The following is a 13,009-nucleotide window of genomic DNA, read 5'->3' on the forward strand; positions in this document are numbered from 1 at the left end:
CCAATTCGGCTCTTGATCCCATGCCACCAATGGACCTACAACCCGCCAGTAAGTTTTTGAAGGGTGGAAGGAAACCGGAGATTCCGGGGAAAACCCACGCAGACACGGGGAGAACGTACAAACAGACAGCAAAGGATTCAAACCCCAGTCCCGAGCGCTGGCTCCACAACAGCACTGCACCAACCCCTACGCTAAGCGTGCCACCCAAAATTGATGTTTTGGGCTGAAAAGCCTTCATCGAGGAAAACGCTAAGTTCCTCCAGCACTTGGTGTGCAGCTAGTGGCTGAGTAGCCAGCTTGTTCTTTCTGTCATATTAAGGAGTGGCACATTGGCCAAATATTTTCTGGAAGAAGGACGCTGCCTTTCTCAGAAAGCTCTCAAATGATTCTTCACATTCTGCAGAAGGGAAGAGAAAATTCTATCGCTTCTGGTCCCTCTTCCGTATGAACATCATGACTTGAATCATAATATTCCATTAAAAAAGCTGGAAAGTAAAATATTCAGGATAGAGCAATATTTTTTTGCATTCCCAATTGGATGACAAATGCATTAGCATCTCTCTTAAGTGGTAAAAATGCACTTCCAGAATATCTCTGCAGTGTATTGTTCAGATTTATTGTTGGACTACATAGAGGACGTTCACATACACCCCTGAGATTCCTTTTCCTGCAGGCGCGGCAGAATTACCGCTAATTGGTAGTGTAAAAAAATAAACTGTACACAGCTTGAACAAGTAAATAAGGAAGAATGGTAAACAGATGATGAATGTAAACAAACTAACCAGGGAGAGCAAAGAAAATCAATTGTTCAACCTTCCACCTCCCCTTACTGGCTCTTGACTTTTCAGTATGAAATTTATAATAGCCTTTTTTTAAGTGAAGCCTCAATGGTCTTTCGGGAGTTTAGGCAACTTGAGCTATTTTGTCAGCAAAAGACAAAATAAAATGGATCTCCCACAGGGAGATGAAGAGAGGCTGAATGTAGTCCTTGTCTGTCCCTGTTCTATGGATAAGACTTGTCCGTTGTTCTCTTTGAACTGTCCCCTTGAGCCTCTGATGGCTTTACTGCACTCCGTTCTAATCTGCTGTGCGGTGCCTCTCTGTCCATTCATAGTCTAGTGGGGAGTGGGGGGGAAAGGGCTCAATAATGGGCTTATTAGCTGCACCACTCACCTTCAATAGGACATTGAAAGAGTTTCAAAGCAGCCAATCAAAATCAGTGAAGAGCTTATAGTTCCATTCAGAAGTGGAGTCAGCTCCTCATTGTGGAAGAACTGTTTGCATTGGGGTTTTAAAATTGCAGACACCCCTTTTGTTTTACTTTCCACCCTGTTTCTTTGAAGAAATTTCAAGCCTCACTTCAACTTGCCTCAATGAGCAGCTGTGTTGATTGATAGTTGTCCTTCAAACCAAAGGAGCAAACTCCCTGAATTGTCAGTGGACAACCCCCCCACCAGCACCGAATGCGGTCTGCTAATGTCAGGGTGCAAGGAGAATGCACCAGGGTGCATTCTGCACCAACAGGTAGATGTCAGCGAATGCCCCCATTGTCTTGTGGCCTCCTGCTGCGACACGAATGCAGCATCCACTGGTCTCTGAGCTCCTGGGTGGGACGGAGCTGGGCTGCGGGGCCCGCCAGCCGACTGTTCCCCACGCTGCGAGGTCGAGGAGCCGCAGGCACGGCCGGCCGGCCCGCAGAGTGAAACATCACTGATTGGATTGGCACAGGCGCTTCGCTGCACTTGTGTAATGATGCAGGGACGGGTTCAGATTACAAGCAGGGGGTGGGGGGGAGTGACCAAAGAGGGGGGCGGGGGGAGTGACCAAAGAGGGGGGCGGGGGGGGTGTGACCAAAGAGGGGGGCGGGGGGGTGTGACCAAAGAGGGGGGCGGGGGGGTGTGACCAAAGAGGGGGGCGGGGGGAGTGACCAAAGAGGGGGGCGGGGGGAGTGACCAAAGAGGGGGGCGGGGGGGGTGTGACCAAAGAGGGGGGCGGGGGGGGGTGTGACCAAAGAGGGGGGCGGGGGAGAAAAGATTTGCAGACGTTGCGAGGCTTTCGAGGGTGAACCAAGCGGGGCTGCAGAACCCGTTGGAATTCGGGGACTCGCTGCTTCCAAGAGCCGGGAAATATCTTGTGATCAAGTTTAGTTTGCAACTATGAGCGAAAAGTTTGTACTTGGGTAAAGAGATGGAGCCCCCCGTTCGTTCTGCGGAGACAGCGTGCGGGATGTGTGTGTCCGGGGCATGTTTACACTGAGCCAAGCGGGGTGAGTTGCCCCCCCCCCCCCCCACTCCCTTCCTCCCCGGAGACCCCCTGGCAGTCGGATCCGAGTCCTCCAGGGGCGACTGTGTCCGGACGGCGCCCACCTTCCCGTCCGTGGGACATGTCCTAACTGCAGGTAAATCTGCCGGGAGCCCGAAGTTGCGGTCTCCGTTCGTGCAGGGGGCGAGAACCCCGCGAAGTCACCGGCTAAAAGCTCCCCGCCTTCGCTTTTGTTTTCGGACCGGGCTGGAAGGAATGCAACCCCCTCCCTCCTCCTTTGCCCAGCAATCTGCAGGAATTCGCCCCACGCCTTTCTTTCCCGTGTTGTTTGGCCAGGTGAACTTTGCTGGGAGAACGGGTGGCATTCAGATTCAGGCCATCAATCACGTTAACCGGACAGCTCCTCCCCACTGCCGACTGTGGAGGGAGACAGAGCTCCCTTTCCAATAAAAAGGGGGGTCGCTGTATTACAGGCAGAGAGCAAACAACCCCGACACCTCTGAGAGATTTTACCCCACTCCCTCAACGTGCTCCTTAAAGCCTTGCCACAATGTTTAGTTGCTAGTTTAACTCGTCAGTTTAGAAAGATTTACTCAATTGTGATGTTAAGCTGCAATTTGCTTGAAGGGCAATCACTGTGTGGAAGTGGGTAAGAGAAAAATGTTAGTTCAAAACTGAAAACTGCAGTTGGGCTGGAATGTTAAGTTTGATCAGGATGAAATGAATTCCATGTAACGTGAAAAAGCCAACTTCCAAAGCATTAAGATGTCATTTTTATATATAGCTGGACGCCAGTGCATGGGGGAGAGTTCCTCACTTCAGACCTTGACTAGATTTGATTATTTGTAACCAACCAGTGAAAGTTTTTTCTAACTAAATAAGCATCAAAGGGAAAATGAAGAAGAGTAGGTAGGAGACGATGTGAAAACATTATTTCATAACCGTATATGGCAGATTTTTAAACTTTATTAGCAGAAGCACATACCCGGTAACTTCTGCTATTAAGATTGCTTGAAAAGTTTTCTCCTGTTTAAAATGTCATTGATTAACAATCTGGAGTAGCAAGAGTGTTCTGCTTCTCTAGTACAGGTGTATTGATGTTTGAATTGCAGATGACCTGTTCTATTCCAGTTCTATGTTCATCGCGTAAGCAAGATGTGTTTGGAGACCCTTGAAGTGAAATAGTGCAACTTAATTTGATCAACGAAGGGACTCTAGTGAGGCGAGAAGTGCAGGATGAACTAATTTAATTATTTCATTGTAAATCGATACAGTGAATATTGGAATTGTTTCATTCATATTTTGTAATGAAGCAATTGATATTTGGTCAGAGAAGCTTCTAAATTGGGTTTAGAACACGTCTTTAACTGTAGAGATTGGAGGCCGATAATTTATTCCTCAACAGGTTTGATTTCCTTCAGTTGGTTTTTACGTTTGGCTTCATATTTACGTTTGGCTTTATATTTTGAGGAGTGTGTTGACTTTGGGTCAAAATGTGTTTGACTCGAGCTGTGCAACTTTGTTTGCTGCTCCCGTGCTGTGCAGGACAGCCCCGCTCATTGTTTGCAACCTCATTTGTAATGCCAACTGTTTTTTTTAAAAAAAGACTGAAAGGTTGCATGCAGTCATTTTACTTTCGGATAATCTTGGCAAAACACTTTGTATGTTTAGTGGAGCAGTTCTAATCTTATTTTCCATTAGGATTCTTAAATCTTCATGGCAGGAAGAGCAGAAAAGGATAAACTGAATAAAGAAAGTTCAGAAAGGCTCACTGGAATTTGAAATCTTTTGAGATTTCACTGAATCCATAATCAATCCAAGTGTAATTCTCTTGAGGTATTAAGAACTGAAGGTTTTGTAGAACAGTCCCTTTTTTAAAAAAAAAACATGTTTTTTAAAGATACTAAGTTTCTTTTGCAACTTTCACTTAAAGAGCTGGGTGTAAAAATAACTATTTTACTATTTGGAGCGAGAACTATTGCTCCATGAATTGAAGCCCTTGCACAAACATTCAGCTGACAGGCTCGTTCTTATTTCTGCAGCCGTTCAAGTGAGGAGTGGACAATTCAGAAGAGGACATTTGTTTTTAATGCCTTTATACAAGAATTCAGATGGGATTAGTGTCAAGATGGAGCTCCTGCACCACTTTATCAATCTTCACTAACAGAATGCCTAGTTGTTACTTAGTCTACTGGGCCATGTTAAACATGGCAGCAATAATTCTAGCACGGCCACAGTTTAAATCTGATGATGCATCAGAAGCAGAAGGTGAGTTACATTTCTTTGATTTCAAAGCTAAATCTGCTATGAATATTATCAATGGAAAATAAATGTGTAAATTAATATTCATTTGAATAGTCAAATGATTCTAATCTTTTCTAAGCTTTATTTTAATCTGCCAGGTAAAAAAATAAGTCTGTAAGCCACCAAATTTCATTTATTTGCAAAGATTTTGACCAATTGAAGTTTGGCTTTTGTGGCTGATTAAAAATATATACTTCCCAATAGTTTTATTTTATAAAGTTTTGTTCCATTTTCAAGTTTTGCCTATGTTTTTGCAAGCCTTCATTTTTTTTCTCATAGATGAGAAAAGGTGAATGCATTTTTTTTTCCTTCAATACCTTCACCAGGGAGTGAGTTTGTAATTTATTTTCAGCAGTTTTCTGATGTGCTATTATCTACTTAACCTGCTCGTTATTTTGCTGGTGACCCTGAGTCCTTGTCCTAGTTTCACTAAATAAGCATCCGATGCAGTTAATTTGGATATGCTTCCTCAAAACAGATCTGATCTTCGATGCTGAGACTGATTGCATTAATGTGAAGTCAATGTTTGGTTGTCCACATCAGCTTTTTTCAATGTATGGGTGTTAAAGTTTACCGTTTAAGGTGATAAGGTACCTTAAATTACGGCAAAATCTCATGGAAACAGTGAGGAATGTCAGGTATTCTGTGGCTAGTCTGACAATTAATGACCTTGGTGGATTTTGCGACTGGTTACAATTGACAATATCAAAGCAGCATCTCGTTCTGATTTCTTACCGAAGATGCTTTTTTTGATGAAATGAGATTCCCTGAACTGATTGATGGATTAATTGAATGAAGGCTTATGTCCATGGGTATGTTGACAGTTGAGGGGAAATTGCAGTCAGTATTTTTGCTGGGAGGCAATCTGAGAATATTCACAGAAGTTAGGTTCTCATCACTAGTTAATAAATTTTGTTTTTTTTTTCCTGCTCGTAACAGGAGCATTTTTTTTTAGACATGTTTCAATGACATCTTGGTGCGGGGAATGACAGGTCAAGGAAGCTGTTGTGATCGTTCGATTATATAAAGAAGAATAGTAGGGAAGAAACACGAAAAATAGTCTCGAATCAAATGTTCATTTTGTGATTGATAGGATAATTGGAGTTTTGTAAACATTGTATATCTTTCGACATTATGTAAGGGAAACTTTCACTTGCTAAAATATTTGCTTTTCATTCCACAAGTTGGTTATGCCATTGTAGTTAATTGTGAAATATTAAAAACTGGGAGCTCAAATTCATGCCAGTTTGGCCCTACCATCTATTGAGGTCAAGGAGAGGACTGGTCTTGGGGAGTGTTCCTGAATCACATTAAAAGGCAGTGAAAACATTGAGGTCTGTAGTTGTCATGAAACTATCAGTCTTGTAAATTAAAATTTCTCCCTCCATTTTCCTTTGGGGAAATGACTGGCCTCCACTTGGCGGCTGCCCAAAACGAAACATATGAAATCACAAGTTCACCTTGTGGGGAATTTAGAGTTCAAGTCCTTGTCTTGTGACTGCATAGTGTAGCAAATTATTGTGTCCCGAGCAAGAATGAAGATAAAGGGAAGGCTGATGTTTTGGCGAGACCCTGGGAGGTTAAAGGGGTGATGGTCAGTGTAAGGCGGTGAGGGGCATGGTGAGGCAGGAGCGAGAAAGTATTGGGTAGATCCAGACAAGGGAGGATTGATGGGGGGGTAGGGCACAGTCAGGGTTGAGAGTGGCTTCAAAGTTTTGTACTGATCTCGTAAAGCTCGTAACAGAAAGATTTTAAAAACTGATTTTTATTGGAGAATTGTTCATCCAAGTGCCTGTGCAGATGCAGGTGTAGATCCTACATTTAATTTTTGTCAAAATGCCTCTGTAATCTTCCCTTCTGATAAGTATTCTGGCTGGGAGGGCCAAAGGCTGGGAGGTCTGCTTATAATATTTCCCATTTATGTCATAGCTATTTCCAGATTTAGGTTTATTTTCAGAGTACATACATGACATCACATACAACCCTGCCATACTTTTTCCTGTGTGAGAGGCAAAATTACCACTTCTTGGTACCATTTATTTCCAAAAGTACAGTGGAGTTCAGAATCTTTTCAGTAAAGCCAATGGATCTGAACTTCTGAAATGAAGTTATATCACAGCTTCTCATTTAAACCATAAAGGAAAATAGAAATCTGTGCTCACTAAGTTAGGCAGCTTCTGTGAAAAGAGAAACGGCTGCATTGAAGATCCTCCATCAGACTGAAAAGTGAGGAAACGAGTTAGTAAATTGCAGTGAAGATGTCGGGAAGAGTAACGAGGAATATCTTTGATGGGGTTGCTGTGCTTATAGCTTGTTTACAAAGCTAGCTGTTAATAGATGAGGGCATAGAAAAGTTGTGGTACAGACCTGTTATGGAGAACCAAATCCTTAAGGAACATGTTTGGAATCCTCAACAAATTTTCCATGGAAAGAGCCAGGTCGGATACAGAGTAATGTGGAGTAATTAAATTTCATATTATATGACCCCTAGGCTGCAACATGTCCAGATGGAAGACGAGGGGATTACTCTTCAAACATATTGAATAGTGTAGACAGAATTATTTAGAGGTAGTTGGATGGAGAAGCAAAATAATGAGCAACTAGAAGTTCAGGGTCACTCTGTGGACTAGACCAAAGGACTCTGCGGAGCAGTTGCACCATCTCAGTTTGGTTCCTCTGAGGAGTAGACTCTTTCCCAAGAACTAAATGCAGTACATTTAGTTTAGAAGTGCACATGAATTGGTGCTCCACCTGGAAGGATCCTTGGATGGTGGTTGGGAAGGGGCAAGGTAAAAGTGCAGGTCTGGTGGCTGCGTGAGAGATGGGCAGTTGTTGGTGGAGATGATAGAACAGGCTTGGAAGTTGCAAAGAGAGCAATCCCTTTTGGAATGCGCAAAGGGGAGGGGCAAATCTCTGGTGCTGCGATCTTGCTGAAGTTGGCAAAAAAGATAGATCATTGAATGTGGAGGCAAGTGGGGCAGAGGATGAAGGAAGGGTTGGGTAACGCCATTCTCTGGCTGGGAAGAGAGGAACTAAGAGCAGAAGTGTCGGGTAATGGATGAGATGTGGATGAATGCTCCATCAACTAACGGGAAAGCCATGGTTAAGGTAAAAAAAAAGGCACTATTAATGGGAATTTTTTCATTGGAGTATCCTTGAAGGTGCTCGAGGAACTGGGAGAATGGAATTGAATCCTCTTGGGAGGCCTGGTGGAATGGCTTGAATTAACTGTGGGAGGCTGTGGACATGCAATGGATCTTTGTTGCTAGCCAATCTACTGAGATGGAGAGATGGAAAGGAGTAAGATAGATGGGTGAAAATTGGCAGCAACATTACTGATATTTTTGAGTTTGATTTGAATGTAGAAAACAGCACCAATATGGATGTCAATGCATTGAACAAAAGAGTTGCAGCAGCGAGCCTGAGAAGGACTGGAGCAATGACTTATATTTATTATTCCTGTACCCTTTTTCATTACGATTGCACCTCCTCTCACTTTTAGAGTTTGGAAGGGTCTTCAACCTGAAACGTTAACTCTGTTTCTCTTCCCACGGACGCTGCCTGACATGCTGAGTGTTTCCAGTATTTACTGTTTTTGGTTTTCAGCAACTGTACTTTTTGATTTTATTTCTCTACTCTTTAATTCCTGATTAGGAATTAATTTCCAGGCATCTCTTTCCAATTGGACCTTGATACAAATATGCGTCCCTAAAAAATCTAATTTTTATATTGCATGTTTAAAGCTATACAAAAAGGGGCAATCAGTCAAGGAGGGAGAAAATCTACGTGGAACGATGCTGTCGGACAGCAGCAGCAATCAAGGATCCACTCAGGACTTCATCTGTTCTCACTACTGCCATCAAAGAAGAGGTATAGGCGCCAAAAGACTCATAGCACCAGGTTCAGGGACAGTTGCTACCCCTTCACCATCAGACTCCTCAACAAACTCAATCAGAGATTAGTGTATGGACTTCTTTGCAAATTAATTATTACTGAATATTTATTTGCACAACCAATTTGTTTACATTTCTCTCTTTTGTATACATATCTGTTGTGAGTAGTTTTTTGTATTACCGATGAGTAGTAATTCTGTGTCACCCACACGAAAAAGAATCTTGGGCTTGTATGTGATAAATTTGAACTTGAAAGCATGTATTTCTGCCCAACTTGTTCAAAAGTTGATCTTTGATATTTCTCCAATAATTGAGTCAGAGTATAAACAAAGCTTTGGATTTGCTCTGATGTTGACTGAGTGTTGCATGGTGTAGTTTTACTTGCCTGATGAGACATAAAGCAAGGGATGCCTGTGCACGATAAGCTCTTGAGAGGTCATCAAATATGTGTTGAAGGCGTTAGCCTTCCCTTTAATTTCCATAAACCGAGCCTGGAGCAGAGAACCACATCTTTGTAGAAAGAAAATACCAGAGTCAAATTGATCGTAGAAGAGTTTTTGACGCCCCTGGTCCTTTGGGTCATGCTTCTGTTTGAGGGAATTGCAGTGGGCATCTGGCTTGCACTTACTTACACCTGCAAGTTTTCCCAAGATGGAGCTTGAGCAACGTTTAAAAAAAAAAAAGTTTGGTCTGTGAAATTGGGAAAGAATAATCCACTTTCATTTAGTTTTTGGCTGTTTTATTATAATGCTTTCTTTGAACCAAAAGTAAAATGGATAGATGCTTCCTTTGGTACAAAGCAGAAATTCCAAAAGAAAATTAAGCATCGAGCTGTAAAATCATTATGGTTCAAAAGTTAGGACTGTTTAGGGAGGAGAAAGTCAACAGAGAAATATTATATATTAAATGCTTATTTTAAAAAGGACATTATGAAATATTTGATTGAAAATACATATGTGGGTGACTATACTGATTCCTCAGGATTTTGAGGAAGTTTATGTCAAAAATTTAAATATTTAATTTTAAAAAGGTTGATGCAACTGGCATATATTCTGGACAGTATCTGTGACAGCGTTAGTTGAGATAATCAGTGTACAAGAATATACTATTTACTTGATAACTAAATGGTTTTTTACCTCCTCGAATGTTAAATATGCAGCATTTTTTTTGCTCTTAAAAGTAAGTTGGTACAAAAAAGTGGAAATGAAAAAGAGAAATAATTTATGAAATCAGTGGATACTGAATAGAGTTATTAAAATGCACAATAGATGGTTTAAAACATAAACCATGGTTAAAGCCTCTTTTGACTTCATTTTGACAGCTGTGAAGTTGATAGGGTCAAATCAGTGCTGCATAAAAATAAAACAGGCAAGTGTTTTTTTTTGTTTACCAAATTTGAACATGATAGCGTAGCCTTGAAATACTAGTCTTTCTACTGTTTGCCTATCAATTCCTTCCTTAAAAAGAATGGGATTGGATAAAAAGCAACTGTAAAAGTTCACATTAAACCACTTGGTGCAACAGTGTGGATTCCAGTTTCACAACTAAATTGTACAAATTTCCAGACGACCCGAGTTGTTTTTCATGATCAGAGTTCATGTACGTTGATGGAACATCATGAGAAAAGAGGAAAGAGTTGGCCGTATAGTCCCTATAAAGTGTAAATCCTTACAGCCCTTCAGAACATTAATGAGAATAAGTGTGTTCCAATGACAGCCACTTTGGGGGCATTGGAGCAGTTGTGAGGAGACCAACTAGAATGAAAAATGACTCTTAATTGTCCAGTTAAGGAGAAAAAAATGCATTTAAAATTGTGGGTGTAGAAATTGGTGATTAACAATGGGGAAAAATATATTGTGACACAAAGTTCACCAATGAATATTTTCAAGTCGTACAACATGGAAAGAGGCCCTTCGGCTCCACTTGCCCATTTCCCATCTCCCTGCACGTGCCTCATATCCCCCTGAACTAATTCATCCAACTTTTTATTAAATGTAGCAATAGTACCTGTTTAAACCACCCTCTGTGTCAAACGAAAAGACTACCCCTCAAGTTCCTGTTAAATCTCTCTTCCCCCGCCCCCACCAATTTTGCCTTCTCTGGGGGGGGGGGAAAATGTTCACCCAATCAATTCCTCTCGTTATTTTGTACACCTCTGAGATCGCACTTCATTCTTCTGCACTTCAAGGAATAAAAATCTTGCCTGCTCAACCTCTCTCTATAGCTCAGGCCCCTGACAACATTCTTGTTGATTTTTTTTTCCTGCACCCTTTCCGGCTTGGTGACCTCTTGAAGCACAGTGAGCAAAATGAACCCATCGCACCAAATGGAACTTTACTAACATCTTGTACAGCTGCGACCTCTCAAATTCTGTACCCCGTACTCTGAATAGTGAATATAAACATGCTGAAAGCCTTTTGACCACCTAGTCTACCTGTGATGCCACCTTCAAGGTAATATGTATCTGTACTAGATTCCACTGCTCTACAACACTCCCCAGATCCCAACCTTTCACTGTGTAGGTCCTACCCATTTTAGACCGAATAAAATGCAACTCCTCACATTTCTCTGCATTAAATTCTATCAACCATTCTTCTGCTCACCTGCACGAACAAGATCCTTCTGCAATCTTTGGCAACCTTCTTCACTCTATACAATACCAGGCACTTTAGTGTCATCCATAAACTTGCTAATTATATGTTTTCATATAAATCGTTGATATCGATGACAACCAGTAATGAGCCCAGCACTGCATCCTGTGGCTCATCTCTAGTCTCAGGCCTCTAACCTGGCACAAACAACCAGCCATCAACACAATCTGCTTTCTTCCATAAAGTCTGTTTTCCATCCATTCCGCTGTCTCACCATGGATCCTTCCAGTTCCAGAACCTTGTCTTGCTGTAATCCATTCATCCACAGCGCTGCCTTCATAACCACACCTTCAAAAGACTCTTATTAGGTATGTGAGAGACAATCTCCCACTACACTCATGATGCCTATCCCAAATCAGCCTTTGTCCATCCAAGTGCATTTACATCTTCTCCTCGGAATGCTCTCCTGTAACTTACCAGCCCCAGATGTCAGGCTCACTGGGCTATGGTTCCCAAGCTTTTCCCTGGAGCCCATTTTGATATTCACAAAGTTGTTGATGCTCCATAATAATCATGTGCATTTTTTGAGAAAGCATGTTATCAGTGGATTTACAATCTTGCTTATGTGAATTGATCAAACATACTCGAAGGAGGCGATTGAATCTTGGTTACTGAAAAGCGTAGAACATAACGAATGCACTGTTAATGTATGAATGAGTATTTTCCTGGATTCAGAGGGAAATGTGACCATGTTGTTCATTACAACCTAATGTTTTGCTTTCTCCACACACCACTGAGACATGTTAATTTATAATGCCCTTAAGATCAGATTTTTGTTTTATTTGGAACTTAACTGTTAAATTATAGGTTTGGTGGGCATTGTGTCTAGAACCGTGGAACAATTTATTTTTCCCTACATTTACAAAGTAGAATTTTCCAACCGAGCTGTGCGATCTAAAGGTGTGATTGATAGATCCTTATCGAGGTACATTACCGGTTTAGTAGTATTTGATTGCTTAGGATATAAAAGAGCACAAAAGAATATGCATTTTCAAAAGGCGAAGGATGTTTTAACAATTCAAAGATATTATGCAAGAAACACTTCTGAAATGACCAGTTTATAGGATAAGGTTTGTTCTGTTATATGCTTCATATTTATTACCTCAGACTGAAGCTGTACAATTAATGATCTCTTTTTCTGCTCTGTGTGCAGTCAGTTTTATTTTGATGCCACAGTGTTGCTGTGAATTAAATAGGGAAGATGTAAATGAAGTTTTTGGTCTTTTTACATTTATCCTCTTCATTTGCAGAACAGATTTCATAATCACCGCTAGTGCCCCTGACCTATGTATGTAGTTGTTTTATTAAATATTCACCATAAATTGCCAATTGCACAACCACAACCTTAAATTTGAATTGCAGACAACCGGAGAATACACACTAGATCATAACAGCAGTAAATCGGAAAGGCTAATTATCATATTTTTGTTGTGTACCCAATAAAGCAGATGAAATTCTTAGAGGCACTATAAGATAGTTGATGAGAATCTTTTTTTGTTCCTGGCTGGAGAATTTAATATGGTGGTCAGAGTCCTGGGATTAAAGCTTCAGCTATTTGGACCTGAGAGGAGAAGAAATTTCTTCATACAGAACATCAAAAATGAGCAAATACAGCTCAGAATCAGGCCCTTTGTCTCATCATATCTGGACCGACCATGATGTCAAATTAAACAAATCCCAGTTAATATTTGGGGCTTTGAAATCCCCCTAGAGTGACTGTATCTGGTTTCAGATGGTCAGTCAAAAGTCTGGCTCCATCTGTCGTTTTTGGTCCAGCTCTGGATAGTCACTCAGTAACCTAAATCTGGGGTCATCACTCAGTAATTCTAAGAAAGTTGGTCAGAGGTCTGGTTCCAGCTGGTTGTAAGTAAATCACAGAATTCTGTAGACACCGTGGTT

General features: G+C 41.4%; 1 protein-coding gene across 13 annotated transcripts in view; it reads left to right on the forward strand.

Moving 5' to 3' along the window:
- LOC138744163 (fibroblast growth factor receptor 2-like) overlaps window positions 1–13,009 on the forward strand; it is a 166,944-nt gene that overhangs the window by 61,527 nt on the left and 92,408 nt on the right. For 6 of the 13 annotated variants that reach the window (XM_069899836.1, XM_069899844.1, XM_069899845.1 and 3 more), the window contains exons 1-2: window positions 2,031–2,266; window positions 4,305–4,530. The exons of 1 other annotated variant lie outside the window; for it this stretch is intronic. In XM_069899836.1, the coding sequence (XP_069755937.1) occupies window positions 4,374–4,530 (157 nt within the window). In that variant the 5' untranslated portion in view covers window positions 2,031–2,266; window positions 4,305–4,373. Of the gene's footprint in view, window positions 1–2,030; window positions 2,267–2,290; window positions 2,399–2,811; window positions 2,912–4,304; window positions 4,531–13,009 lie in introns of those variants that run through there. 6 more of the 13 variants (XM_069899838.1, XM_069899841.1, XM_069899839.1 and 3 more) reach the window with 4 other exon arrangements.

Source organism: Narcine bancroftii, chromosome 10, assembly GCF_036971445.1.
Source record: "Narcine bancroftii isolate sNarBan1 chromosome 10, sNarBan1.hap1, whole genome shotgun sequence".
NCBI lineage: Eukaryota > Metazoa > Chordata > Chondrichthyes > Torpediniformes > Narcinidae > Narcine > Narcine bancroftii.